This window comes from Anas acuta, chromosome 2, assembly GCF_963932015.1.
Source record: "Anas acuta chromosome 2, bAnaAcu1.1, whole genome shotgun sequence".
Taxonomy (NCBI): domain Eukaryota; kingdom Metazoa; phylum Chordata; class Aves; order Anseriformes; family Anatidae; genus Anas; species Anas acuta.
Genome location: NC_088980.1, coordinates 78879541 through 78893745, shown reverse-complemented (window position 1 = coordinate 78893745; position 14205 = coordinate 78879541). Strand labels below are relative to the sequence as shown.

The window sequence follows — 14205 nt, the reverse complement described above, 5'->3', positions numbered from 1 at the left end:
TCATTTCCTTAAAGCTGCTTATTGCTGGAGAAGTGCTTTCTCTAGAAAATTGCAGCTCGACTGACCTACATATCTGATTTGTCTTGTTACAAAGAAATGCCTACTTCTGGGCAAGTTCTCCCTAAATTCTGCATGATCGGTCTGTAGCAAACTGCAATCTTACAGTGGTTTGTTGCTTACATTGAATTACCCACTAGGATGAAGAAATATATATATTTATATGTATCTGTGTAAGCCCGGTACCTCTTATTCACTTGGTACACATTCAGTTGTGATTTCTGTTGTCCCCACCTTTTTATTTTGCCGCAGACTTGACTTTGGTTTTTTACTTGGTAGTGCTGCTGTAGTAGTTTTCCTAGAGTAGCACATGTAAAGTGTTGTACTAGGTCTAGTTTAAAAAATAAATAAATAAAAATCAGATGAATAAGTCATTTCTTTCTACTTCACAAACCTGCATTTCTCTGTTTTTGTCTGCTTCTCCCTTGCAGCATTAGCCACTACGTGCTGGTGATGTCGCTGACCATATTTATGATGCTGATGAACGGACTGGCCCAGTTGCTAACTACGAAGAGACTTGATCTTTCCAGAAGGACTAAGCACCATGCCACGTGATGAAGTGATAAATGTTCCCGTCTTTGTGCCCACCCTCCGGCTTCCTTTGAACCAACCTCCATTTCTGGAACGTAAATATAAATGAACAGACTTGGGTGCCAAAAATCCCATCCGGGGATCTGAGGGCGCTGCTGCTGCAGATTAAATGCTGTGACTGAAATTTGCATTTGGAGGCTGTCGTTCAGACATCATGGGGCCAAAACAGCCTTAGCTCTATTCTCCAACTGTACGTATTTCTTGGAAATAAAATAAAGCGCAGCAGGTAAGTCCTGTTTAAGGACACAGGAAACCCTTGGGTGGTTTTTTTTTTTTTTTTGGTTGCTCTAACTCAGCTGCCAGCTGTTTGTCTCACGCGCGTACTCTCATTAAGAGTCTGCAAAGTCATAGCTTCATTTCATGTCTCACATAAGCATCTCGCAGACAAAAGCATAAATCAAATCAGTCTGGGCAGATCGCTGATTTATATGTTGCCAATGTGCCGTATGCATTTGAATCTCTCTGGAAGTGGCTACGCTTTTTGCAAGCCTCGTAAACGTGAGGCAGACTGCGTGAGGCAGGTTAAGACTGGCACGCTGTGAGGCTGTGGCTGTAAGACAATAGCTGTTAGCTAACCTCGGTGCAAGCCTCGGCCTCTGACCATGCCCCCTGCTGCCTCCTCTGCCAGTGCTTGGGCGGGCTGAGCAGTAAGCCAAACGAAGTAATTGATCCAAATGAAAATGAACCTGATTAAAGAACTAAAGAATAAATTCAGACAGATTTCCTGGTCCGGCTCGTGACAGAGGGCAGGCAGGAAGGATAGGGCTGATGGTTTCGGTGACAGCCTAGAGTTAGATCAGCTTAAAGAGGTCATGAAGCTGCAGCTGGAGCTGGTGGTTTGCATACAGTGATGCCTATTCTGCTGTGCAGAGGGTTATTTTTCCCCTTGTTTCCCCGTTTTCCTTTCCACTTGTCTTCTGGTCTGAATTGCAAGTGTCAGTTTGGGTAATGGCTGTGCCGTGAAGCAAACACAGACACAAATCTCCTGCTCGTATGCTGATTAGAAGTGAGAGCATAAAGAGCCAGGAGACTTAGAGGCTCTGCTGTCATGGGTGCTCCTGGGGACCCAGCAACACCCCCAGGCTGCAGCCAGGCCTCCCTGCCTGCGAGCTGACCCATACGGTGCAAGGTGCTGGCAGCCAGGACAAGACACTCATCATGAGGGCTGTTCCAGGGCTCTTCCCAGCCACCTGGCATTTGGCCGTGGTCAGCGGGCTGGTTAACGCTCTTGGAAACTAGTCAGCCCCGCAGGAAGTTTGGCTGGGAGGAACCCGCCACAAAGCTCCATCTGCTTGCTGAGGGCTCGAAAATACCCTGTCATGGGTCTGCAGCCATCCATGCAACCTCAGAGTGCCTCTGAGAGTGTCTGAGCACCAGAGGGGGAGTCATTTTTCCACTAGGTGGTAGCCCGGTGGCCCTCCTGGGCATGTTGAGAGCACAGCTGGCCTCAGTCACAGAAGATATTTCACGTTTATTACAGGCTGTTCACACAGGCCTGCGTGCTGGGAGGTGGGCATGTGCCTGCTGCCAGTAGCCATGCTTTAAGGCGAAGAGCAACCACGAGCACGGTGACAGTCGCTGCTGCAGCAAAGGCAGTGAGCGCCCCAGCCTCCATCACCAGAGCGATTTCTTTGCCAGGCGGCTGTTTGCAGAGCAAATTCACTGAGGGGAGCAGCTGAACAGCTGGCGCTGGCGTGACAGGAAGGAATTGACTCAAAAAGTAGGAACGTTGGGCCCGCGGGGCTGCCACCCTGAAGGCAGGTCTTCTGCAGGCATGTCAGAAGTGCTCGTTAGCTCTGACAAGGCCAAGCGGATGCCCTGCCTACCCAGGGAAAGCACCGCAGGTACCTTCTGTCTAGTGCTGCAGGCTCCCCGGGACTAGGCACAGAAACTCGAGCCTGGTGTCACCTTTTATGATGGGCTGTTTATTCTTGGGCTGTGGCGGTAATGCAGGGGCTCACCCCACTGTCCCTGGCGCTGCTGCTCTGTGGTGGCAGGCATAATCAATATTTTCTGGTACGCAGGCAAGTGGAGGTGGCTGTGCCAAGTGCGACCTGCATCAGTTACACCTTCTGCTTGTGGCTTCCACTGGGCCTCCTTCCACAAAGTAGGTTTTCTTACATCCATTCCTGTAAGAGCAGAACAGAGACAGTAAGGGGGGTGTTTACAACATGCACACTGTATTTTATTTTATTTTTTTTCCCAGTGCTTCTCTGAAACTGTTCCTGCTTGCCCTGTTTTAGTTGGGCCGTGGTGGCAGCAACCTTAGCTCACCTTTCCCTCCCCGCTGCCAGCCCCGTGCATCCCTGTGCCCTTTGCAAATTCAGCTTCTAGCGGGGGCTGCGGGAGTGCTGGAGAGCAGCCCTGGTGGAGGGGCAGGGTTGGCTGTGCTGTTCCTGTGCCTCCCTGGAGGAGGCTCTTGGCCTGCACGTTTGGGTTTACTCCAGCACAGGGAGGTGTCAAAAATTCTCCCACTCAGCTACTTTCGGCAAACCCATGGGGCGTGTGACAAAGTAGACTCCTGCCTCTTGCTGATACGTGCTTCCTTCTCCAGAAACCAACGTCACCTGGAATAAAAAGTCCTCGCCAACCTTAGGAGCCAAGGTAGGGAATAAAGTTCATACTTAGCTGAGTTTAGGCTCAGCTCGTGGGTCTTCAGTCCCTATTCGTGAGCGGGGCCCTGGGCAGGGACTCTGGTGTTGCAGGCATCAGCTGGCTCTTGTGTTTTCAGCCAAGGACATGAAAGCAGAACTACCCCGAGCCCTCCTGCCTCCCTTCTTTCACCTGCCGCAGAGCTGCAGCCTCTCTGACTCCCACAGCAGGTGAGACGGTGAAAACCTCAGGCAGGGCAAGGCAGGTAGATCGACATTATTTATCCCTGAGGCAGCAAAATTTCTTTTAGCTGTACTGGTAGAGTATAAAAACCTCTACAAATCTTCTATCTGCTTCCTTTCAGAGTCATGGATCCCCGAAGCACAAGCCATAAACCTGGAGTACCCATCAGGTGTTGTAATGCGAGGGAAGCTGCAGCGTGAGAGCAGCTGATATAAAGATCTTGTAATCTTCAGTGCTAGGAATTGTTCCCTGCTATTGTATTATCAGGGCCGCACAAAGCTTTTTGATACAAGTCCAGGGAGTGAGCTGTTTCTTCGGAGATGATGAAGCTTAGATTATATCAAAACCTCTTATGACTCAAACCCAATGATTTCCCCTTCCCTCCCCGCAATCAGATTTTACAAGCTCTGCCAATTTCAGTGCATGCCGTAGCTGTTCTGTGAAGGCTGTAGCTGCCTTACAACCTCGTGAATGAGCATGTGGATACGTTCATTCATCAAGTTTGATATTTTTACCCAAACCTTGCTTTCTAGCAAGGCTGACCTCCCCTGTGTGGTGTGGCCAAACCAAGATACAAGCATCGTTTGGCCTCCCAGCTGGTCTGTAAGGGATCGAAGCTCATCACTTTGCAGAATTTTCTGTCCATGTGAATCCTGCAATCCCTTTTGCCATGTCTTACGCTTTGGGGTGGTGAGAGTTGCTTCACAAAAAATGCTTTTGGCAAAGAGGATGTGAGCATGGAGAGTGTACTGAGGCATGGAGTGCATTGCAGTGGCTGGGCACCTACTTCTCCATCCTCCCACAGCTTCAGCCAGCCTGAAGGCAAGAAACTGAAACTTCTTTTGTCTTTGGGCAGCTGCCTTGTGAGCTGTGGTGGCCAGGGGAGGGCTGGGAGCTCTTGCTGCAAATCCCTCCTCAGGCAGAAAGGAGTCCCCCAGACCAGTTACACTATAGGGACACCAGGGCTGGATCCAGCTCCAGCTTCAGCTGCTTCCTGCGGGGGCTCCCTCCTCAGCCCTGGGGCAGGGTGCAGCGTGTGGGCATTTGGGGAGGGCTGAAAAGGCAAAGGAAAATGTTGAAAGCGTGGCACTCGTCCCGTTCCCGTGACCTTTGAAATCAAGCTTGTCGATATTTTCTTCATTCATCCATTTATTGACTCGTGCTTGGCAGCAAGCTCCATAACTTTCTAACTTTGACAGTGATAGCATCAACTGGAAATAAAGGAAAATAGGTTTCATTTCATTTGCATTTGCAGGCAAGTCATAAGAGCAAATGCCTTTTTCCTTTTCGTTTCCTGCAGCATTGCATAAGAGGAGGCAGACACACAGGGTTAGCGTTCGCTCGTGTCCTTACTGCCACCGCCGGGCCCAACATTTCTGCCATGCAGCAAGATGGGAGGAGAAGTGCAGGAAAGCCACACGTCGCTATCCAGCCCTTCACTGTCCTTGCCTCCTCCTACTCCTCCTCCTCGGGGGGCTGCAGCCTTCCCAAGCCCGACCCCAAGCTCCAGCAGACCTGAGCCGATCCAAAGGACGTGTTCAGGAACAAGCGTTGCAAAATCGAGCCGCTGACATTTAGGGTAGGGGAAATCTCTGGCCGAGGCCTAAGCTCCTCTAATTAAACTTAGCTTATCGCTGCTGCCCAAATGCTGAAGGACAAGGCACGTCGAGTGCAGTTCTCATATTGACTTCCTGCGGAGTAACCTTTTGTATGTATCTCAATAGACGTGGCCTTTTGTGCTGGACATCATTATTCTGCTTTTGTGGTGTGTGAGACAGAGCAAGAGGGAAAGCTGCGGAGTAATTTCAGCCGGGGTTGAATTTTGGTGGTGTTTGTGTAAGAGAGACACGTGAGCAGAGTCAGGCTTTGAAAATACTGCCGCTTTATTTTTGTATCAATTTCCATATTAAGGGACACCAGAACTTACTGTACAGAGAGTCGCTACCCAGAGCTATATTTAGCGGCTCAGATGTTTGTGTCTCCATCTCACCACATCTCCAGAAGCGAGTGGATATTTTCCATCACTGGCCTTGAGTAGGAAGCTCGTTACATCTGACCTGCTGTGAAAGGAAAACAAACGTTTAGCCGCCATACATTTTTCCCACGTAAAGGTATTCTTCTGCATCTCTTGTAACCTCCCTTAACACCTATAAGACAACACAAACTTATTTTAACATAACTTGGCATTTGGCTGGTATTTAAAGCAGAAAGCAGAAACAAAGCGTGCAGGTCATTTTTCAAGAATGAAATGCTGAAGGAAAGCCTCCTAGTATTTGGGACAACAGCCAAATCTTTATCCAGGACCTAAATCCAATGCAAGCCTTCCAAAACATTGTCCAAGACTCCTCTGTTTCCGGGGGCTTTATTTCACTGCTGGTCCCAAAACAGTCTCTCAGTGAGCCCTGCCTAAACTCTGCCCCCATGTGCGATGCATGGCGGTCTCCCCCCAGTCTCATCCCCACCCTGTGCCTCCTCCTGGCCAGGACCAGCGCCTCCCTGCAGCCCACGGGGTGTGTTCAGTTCTTTTATTTGCTTGTTCAGGATTTTTTTTACGTGATTCTTAAATCTTGGAGTTTAATTTTTTTTTTCCAATTAATGCTTGGGAGACCAGCTGGCAGCATTAATTCATTTTAATATGACTCACGTCGAGAAGTGCTCAAACTTCCTCTTAGAGAAAGTGGCTGAATGCATTTATTTTTTCAGGCAGTTTGCTTGGCAGAGGATAAATTCTTACTGAAATTGCTCTACGGAGCCGGGGAACGGACTCTGACATTTTTCCTTCGTGGTACCTCATTTCTCGCAAAAGTGTGTGATGTTTGGGGAAAAACAGCCTTTTCCTCAGCGGGTGTATGCAAGGCCCCACGGGCGAGAGTGCAGGGTGATAACTGGCTCTGCAATCCACAGAAGCACAGCTGATGGAGATTTTAAGGCTCTGTATCAGCAAGGCACCACTGCTACCTGTCACTCCAACACAATGTATTGAGAGCCGATGGTTTCACCTGTGTTTTCTCTCCTCGTGGTGATTTTAATTTGTGCAAAATCATGGGAGCTGCAAGCTTCCTACGCAGGAAGCAAGCCAGCGGAGGTGACATCCCCCGTGGTTCACAGCAATTAACATCAGCAAGAGAAGGAAAAATTAAAACAGCCACTGATGTTTGGGGGAATTACCTTGCCATACATCGCGGACACCCTCGCTCCCAATAAATAAAAGTCATTTAACTTAATCTGTGCCACAGTTATGCAGATGTGCTCATCGCGCGTTTGACAGCTGGCTCCCATCCTCACTCTTTTGATGGATCTAAGATGGATCGATGTGCACGCTCCTAACGGCGAGATGCGTGGTGCTTGTCAGGTGAGAGCTAAGCGGCATTATTTATCCCTTTATTTTGCAAGCCTGCGAATGCGCCTCGCTATTAAGGCTAGGAACGCCGTAATGATTCTGGTTAATTAACGGAGAAGTAACTTCCTTGCCAGCCCTAAGTGCTGTTTGATCTATCTGAGATGTCGCAGGACGGGAGAACTCCTGCAAAGGGCTGAGGAAGCATTATTTGCGCTCAGCGCGTGGGGCTTTATGAAAGCAATTTACATATTTGCAGGCTGAAGCGTGCCTACCAGCACATGAGCAGGGTGATAAATGATTAACTGTAAAAGATGGACAGTTTCGGCAAGAATCCAGCCGAGCACTTCAGCGTGTGCTTACCTCCAACCAACCTGGCTCTGCTGACTGCCGTGGAGCAGAGCCGGGCCCTTTCTGCGCTTCAGGAAACTGCTCCTGCACTTGAATTAGACCTGTGCTTAGGGGACCCGGAGGACCTGAGTCTGGCTTGGGGAGCTTATAAAAGAGAAAATCTTTTGTGTGGAGCATCCACTGTAGCGAGGCGGCAGTAAGCAAGAGTAATCAGAGCTTGTCATGGACAGAGCATCCTCAGCTGTCTGTTGGCTGGCTTTCCTCGAGCTAGGGACAAGCAAGGGAGGTATTTCAGCAGACTAACCTAGCTGCCCATTTCAGAACAGCATTTTGTTCTGCTTTGTTTTTAATTTGGGGGAACAGAAACATATTAAATATTTTATGGTTATTCAGTGAAAATCTCCTTCTGCTTTGGCCAAATATTGCTTTCACTAAATGGCTTAATTGGAAAGGGAATGAGGCCAAGAAAAACCTAAACCCAACAAGAGCAACAAAGTGTTTTTGTTTTGCAAAACTCTCCTCCACCGTTGGTCCTGCACCCACCTCATGCTACCAACCAGGAATCCTGTAACTTTGCTTCATCACAAGCTCCTTTCCGGCAATACTTTTGGAAGTTCCTGGAGCTGCAGGTGAAAAAAGCTGCTCTGAACCACGGGTGTTAGTAAAAGCTGAAGGTCTGAATCAGGGTCGTTCTGATGAAGTTGTGTTTGGACTCCATGTAACAAACTTTCTTCAAGTTTCATGTGCCTAAGAGAATTTTGGCAAGCCAGAACTACAGCTGGAGCCCACTGCTTCCTCCTTTTAACTTTTTTAAAGGAGAATATTTGGGTTTTTGTCCCCATCAGAAACGTGCTTGTTGAGTTACCGCTTCCCTCTCCAGCAGATAGGTAAACGCAACAGCTGCTTTGCATTTGCATTGTGAAGCACAGAAACTTCACAATGATCCCCGTGCCCTTTTACATTAGCACCGACCCGTGTACACCACTGTTGCATGTTCTTTGCTTTTTGGGATGATTTTTGACCTTTTTTTTTTCCTCTTTATTTCTGCTGATGTCATCTCTTAAAATACATCTGAGGTTGATGCTGGCCAGGTGAAGCTTTATTGAAGCATGGAAAAGTGAAGGTGTCTTTCAGGAGATCTGCAGGAAGCCAATAATCTCCTTTGTTTGAATAAAAATGGAAATGAGTGGATTCAACCCCTAAAACACCAGCCCTGGATGATTAACAAAAAACAGAAGGGAATGGTGGAAAAAAAAAAAAAAAAAGATTTCTAGGGCCCAAATTCAGATCTAAGCAATAAGATACTGTTCCTGGAGTGTGCATTTTCCAGAGTAACCAGGAGACAGCTAGAGAAAAATTTGGAAATAGGATCCTGAGATAATGGCTGAAATGTCTCTTTACAGGCTTGAGTGCTAGCTAGAAAATAATAAGGAAATTATCTCTGAATTGATTCGATCTTCAAGGCTTTTGTACTTCTTTCTCTCTTGTGTGCAGAATCAACAGGATTGCATAAGAAATACCTGAATCCCTCAGCACTTTCCCCTTATAATGGAAACAAAAGACAGCGAACGATGATCAAACGGCATAACACACAACTCCTTATGAAAGTAGCCATATTTTTGTGGTCAGAGGGGAGGGGGCCTAGAACTTTCTCCATAGCCATTAAATGCACCAAAATAGATTTTACGCCCCTGTAAAATAGATTTTACGCCCCTGTGTACACACACCTTGGATGTAAGACACGACCAAAATCTGTAGGAATTTCCCAAAGTCCACAGAAGCCAATAGATCAAGAGGTCTATTGTAGATAGACAAATAGTCAAAAGGTTCCCTTAAGGGTGTAACTTAAGGGTTGGTTGCTTCAGAATTGAAGCAGTGCACCAGTGACAATCTTCTCCTTTTATCCCCTGGGATGTCTCTGTCTGCAAGCATGGCCTTTGGGGGTGCTTGCCTTTCCACTGGGAAGCCTCAGGCTTCATCTTCCCTACTCCCCCTTCCCAGCAGGCAGCTGGAGGCAGCTGTCAGCTCCACCCCTGAGCCTCCTCTCCTTCATGCTGACCACAGAAGTTCCCTCAGCCTGCCCCTGTATGCCGTGTGCCCTGGCCCCTCACTCCCTCCAGTGCCGTCAGCTGGGCCCACTCCACACCCATCAGGATCTTTCCTCTATGAGGGAGACCAGAACGGGATGCCGGAGCCCAGACGCACTTACTATATTGTCCCTAAATAAGAGAGGAAAGTGGTTTTCTGTTTTTTTTTTTTTATTACTATTTTTTTTTATTGCTTGGTCTTGGAAGAGCTCCTAATGAAGCTCTTATTCTTTCTTCTCTGAATGAACAGGAACGCTGCGCTCCAGCACTTCTTCCCAGCAGACGAGAAGTCTTCTGCTTCTTCAGAGGAGCAGTCCCCCTAACAGCTTTGGCTGATCTGCTGCTCTTCTTTGTGCTTTGCCATGGAAGGTGCAGCTTCCTCTTCAAGCAGCCTTGGAGCAGCCTTCTTGTCCTCACACAGAGACATCGCCAGGCTCCTGGTCCCAAGGTCCACCGTGGCTCTCCGAGGGGTTCCTTCTGCTGCCCTGGTGCAGCATCCCAGAGGAAGCCAAGTCCCCTCTCGTCCACTCGTCATGACTCCGTGCAGAAGAGATGACACCTCTGGACGAGGTGGGGGTGGGGGATGGAGGATGGGGGACGGGAAAAAGGCCACCCTGCAGGCAAGCCAGCAGGATGGCCGTGGATGGCCTTACAGCTATTTTGAGGGGCGGAGGCCGGGCCGTGAATATGGAGCAGGTCTGGTGCTCCTGTGATGCCGCCGGTGTTACTTGGCATGGAGCCCGGGCACGTTGTTATTGTGCCAGCCCAGGTGTGGTGGAGCATCCACCTCCATTGGCTCATCTGGAGGTGGATCTACCTCCATCAGGTCTTCATCCGGAGGCAGATCCACCTCCATGGGCTCCGCATCACGAGTCGCAGCGCAGCGCACTGCTCCTTTGCCACAGGCACCGGTCCTCCGCCTCCTCGTCACAAGCTGTGGCCGCCTTCTCTTCGCTTTGAGGAACGCATCCTCTCTGCACCCACGCAGGCGTGGGCAGCTTTCGCTCCAGGTCCTCTTCCTGCCATCCATGATGTCTGTAAGAGGGCCTGGAAGCTCAGCGAGTGGCGGGCCCTGCACAGGGGCCTTTTATAGGGCCTGGAACAATCTGGGGGGCAGATGCCACTGTGACATCAGGAAGCCTCTGTGACGGTGGCCAACGCATGGCCAGACGTGGCTGTGTTGGGAGAGGTGTCGGTGGCCTGAAAGATGCCCTCACGAGGCAGGAGGAGGGTCGGGGGGCAGAGGGCCCCTCTCCTGGGGGTGGCTCTCCCTGGCCATTTTGCCTGCCAGAGAGACAGGCTGCCCCTCGGGCACACAGGGCCTGCCCTCCAGCCCCCTCCTCATCCTGTGCCTGGGCTCCCTGTGCCACAAGATGGTGGCCGCAGTGTTTCTGGAGGGGCAGGGCCTCCACCACCCCCTGCCACCTTCTCGATGTTGTTTTTTTGTGGCTTCTCTGCTTCCTCGCTCAGAGGAGGAGCTCTCCCGTCTGGTTGGAAGAATCACAAGTAGCTCCTGACTGGGAGATTCCCCTCTCAGCCTTCTCCAGGCTCTACAGGCCTAGCCTGTTATCCCTAGGCACCTTTGCACAACTGTACTGTGAAATGAATTAAATTCCATTCTTATTTGTAACCCCCTGCAAGATCATGTTTGCCAAGGGTATCATTCGCTAGAGTGTTCTTTTTGCATTGAAGCATCACCCATTAGAAGGACAGTTATGTTGTGACCCAAAAGTTTGTTTTCGTGTAGTTGCAAGGGTCTGCAGGGTGTCATACGGAGCTGTGTGGGAGCAGTTCTTGAGGAGCTGCTGCCTGTGCTGCCTTTTTCAACCAGTTCTGTGTTTTGTCTTGCCTGCAAAGTTCTTCCTGCTTCTCATATGCATGATAACGGAGGCAGCCAGCGTTTCTCATATAAGCCAGAAAAGATGTAACGATAAATGTTTAACTGCAGTTTTCCATTTCATATTCTGAAAGTAAAAATAGGGGAAAAAAATAGACATCTTAATGATGTCCTATCATCATCACAATCTCTTCAGCTAACATGGGAGGCGGACACACAATTACCTGGACAGAGACAAAGTATACTGACTTCGGTTATTCCTCAGCTGAAGCTGTTTTTTCGGTGTGCGAGCACAAAAAGCTTTAAAGAACGATGCATAAAATGCTATTATCTTTGGAAAAAGCAATATTCAGCTGGCTTGGCCATTATGTAGGTGAAAGCACGATGTGTACCAAGACTGTTGAGTACATTTCCATGAGATTAGTTAAATCATCTAAGCAAAATGTCCCTGTTATCTGTCTCACCCTATGCTCAGACACTGGGGAACTTGGAAACAAAAGCAGCAAAGAGGATGCAGCACTTCATGAGCAATGCCATCATTTTTCTGATAAAAGAAGAGGCACAAGGAGGTGGAAAAGAGACCGATTAGTAGTGGGGAAATGGGCAGCTCTGGACTCTGTTCTGGTTGCTGTCACAGCATGTGGCCTCGGGCAACTTGATGAAGTGTCTGGGATCACTTTTTTGCACTTGATTTCATCTTGAACAAAACTTCACGACACCATAATTCCCACTGAAATTCACAGCCTTTGGTAGGAGGTACGGCACACATCACCACTTCACCTGTGAAATGGGAGTCATCTGACAGGATGACCCACGCCTTACCCTTTTTCCCCAAGGTTAATAGCCTGCCTGGACATGAGAGGTAATTTCCCATTGCTGCCTCTGTAATGGGTGCAGTGGGAACCTGATCTCAGCTGGGGTCTCTGGGAAAGGCAGCAATTCCCATAATAACCCCACAGCATTGTTTAAAGGATCTTTCCCAGGTTTTTATCATCTGTGCTGATATTGTGTAATAATATTTGCTGGAGCTGAGACAGATGCTTGCCTTTCCAGCGTAGCCCTAGGATGAGCCAGCCAGGATGGATGGGGTCTTTTTGTGGGTTGTTTTTGTGTTGTTCCAGAGCTTTGCAGGCAATTTGGAGAATATGTCCCCAGGACATTCTGCTTTGGAAAACAGGCAGAGGGGCTGGGATGTGTTAGCTCAGCTGCAGCTTTATTGGCAATACGGAACATGAAATAACACAAAGTTTTCATCTGGCCGTAGAAATGACTAAATAGAAGTACTTTACGACTCTGGGAATGTTGCATTCTTGTCATGTTTCAGCATTTGCAGATACAACAGATGAAGCAAATTAAACTATGTGTTCACTGAAAGAATGCATTCTTAGCCACAGTCTTTGTTAACTTGCCTGCAAATAAACACAAATCACTAGAAGATGTATTCTGAAGATTTGGTAGACTGGTTTGGGTATTTATTTATTTTTTTGGCCTTTTGCTTACACACATGCATATGTATGTATGTGTGTGTGTAGCTGCAGGCAACCTATCAGCTATGCCTGCTAAATTTGTTACCTGGTGGGTTTCTCAACACAGGAGAAGCCACATGGCTGCACATCCCTCATTTGCATTCCAGTTGGATACAGCTTTGGCAATTTGTTTATGCAACTAAATGTATGCAATCATCAATAACACGGTCCACAATAAGTCCCAATTAACGTTGCCACAGGAACCTTCCTTCATGTTTGTGCTGGCTTCTGTAGATTTAAAAGCTCAACCTTAATGATGCATTAATGTTGTTTTCTTTTCCTTTTTTTATTTATTTTTTTTCTTAATGCTGTGTTTGCAGTATAAGGTCTACAATTTATTTTGTTCTCTTTGCCCAGCAGGGACATTTTTTTCTACTGGCTGTTTAATAAGAAGCCTTCATGAGTACAAAAGCCATTTATCTTTATTAGTTGAATATTTTTGCTCATCACCTCTCTTACATTTATGAATTAAATATTTATTGATTTTTTCCACAGAGAAAAATGCCCCACTGCTCAGTAAGAGCAATTACACCAGCTATGCATAGGAACAAGTACCGCAAGCAAAGCAAACTTAGTAAGTCATGTCAGAAATGACAGAAACTGCATGTCTTCTGGTGGAGGTGCTTACTCACTTGTGGGGTCTGTTTTAATTGAAGAAATCTGTAACATGGGCTGTGAAAGAAGGGCTCGCATCAGTTTGTTTGCTTTTTTGGTTTTGTTTGTTTTGTTTTTTCCTTCTGTGCTTTCTGATGCCCAGAAGAAAAATGAAGGATTTTTGGTTGCCTTCCCCACTTTTTGTTTGTAATCTCATCAACAGACCAGGAGAACTAGTGAGTACGCAGGTGTCTATCAGATATCGCATGAAACCTATCTAGTTATAACTGAAAGTGATTAGCTTACTCCCATTTTTTGACCGATGAATTACCTTTAACACTTGAAGAACTGCTGTGGTCCTCTACCAGATATTTCTGCATCAAGTCTACTTAACTACAGCCATGGAATTTGATGTTGAGTCTGCATCTACAGCATGGAAACCAAAACCCCAGGCCAACACGCCGGGTAGTCTCTGTATCGCTGGTATCTCATGTGAACTACCAACATATTTAAGTGTTTGTGTGTTTGGCTTCCTCAGGTTTCAATTGCAGGAAGAAAACAGTCAAGGAAAAAACCTCTAAAACTTGTTTCCCCTCCCCAGCACTTTCTGTACTGTCTGACATTATCCTGCTAAGTATTATATTATCATGAGATCAATTTCCTTTTATTTCCCTCCTATGCACAATTCAAAGATAATCCCATGTGCTTCAGGTTTGACACATACGGTCTGCAAATGCTACCTTTTACGCCTTTAATTCTCAAGGGTATCTTAATGATGCTTTGGATCACCACATCCTCTCAGGATAGATACTTTTGGGCATGCTGCTACCTGGTCTCAGCCTTTCTCTTCCCTGCACCATTGCGAAGAGTGGGCCCCTGGGTGGGCAGCCCTTCCTGGAGGAGGCTGGACTCATCACCCTGACCACCGTATGCATCACCTGGGTGAGGAATTGGCTCTGCACAAAGATGTTTCACACCAAAGCATGAGGT

At 47.8% G+C, this 14205-nt stretch overlaps 1 protein-coding gene across 6 annotated transcripts in view; it reads left to right on the top strand.

Annotated features, from left to right (window-relative positions):
* PIGN (phosphatidylinositol glycan anchor biosynthesis class N) overlaps positions 1–901 on the top strand; it is a 105609-nt gene extending 104708 nt beyond the window's left edge. For all 6 annotated transcript variants that reach the window (XM_068670892.1, XM_068670894.1, XM_068670891.1 and 3 more), the window contains exon 29: positions 489–901. In XM_068670892.1, coding sequence (XP_068526993.1) covers positions 489–612 — 124 coding nt within the window. In that variant the 3' untranslated portion in view covers positions 613–901. The remainder of the gene's footprint in view (positions 1–488) is intronic.
* The last annotated feature ends 13304 nt before the right edge of the window (positions 902–14205 follow it).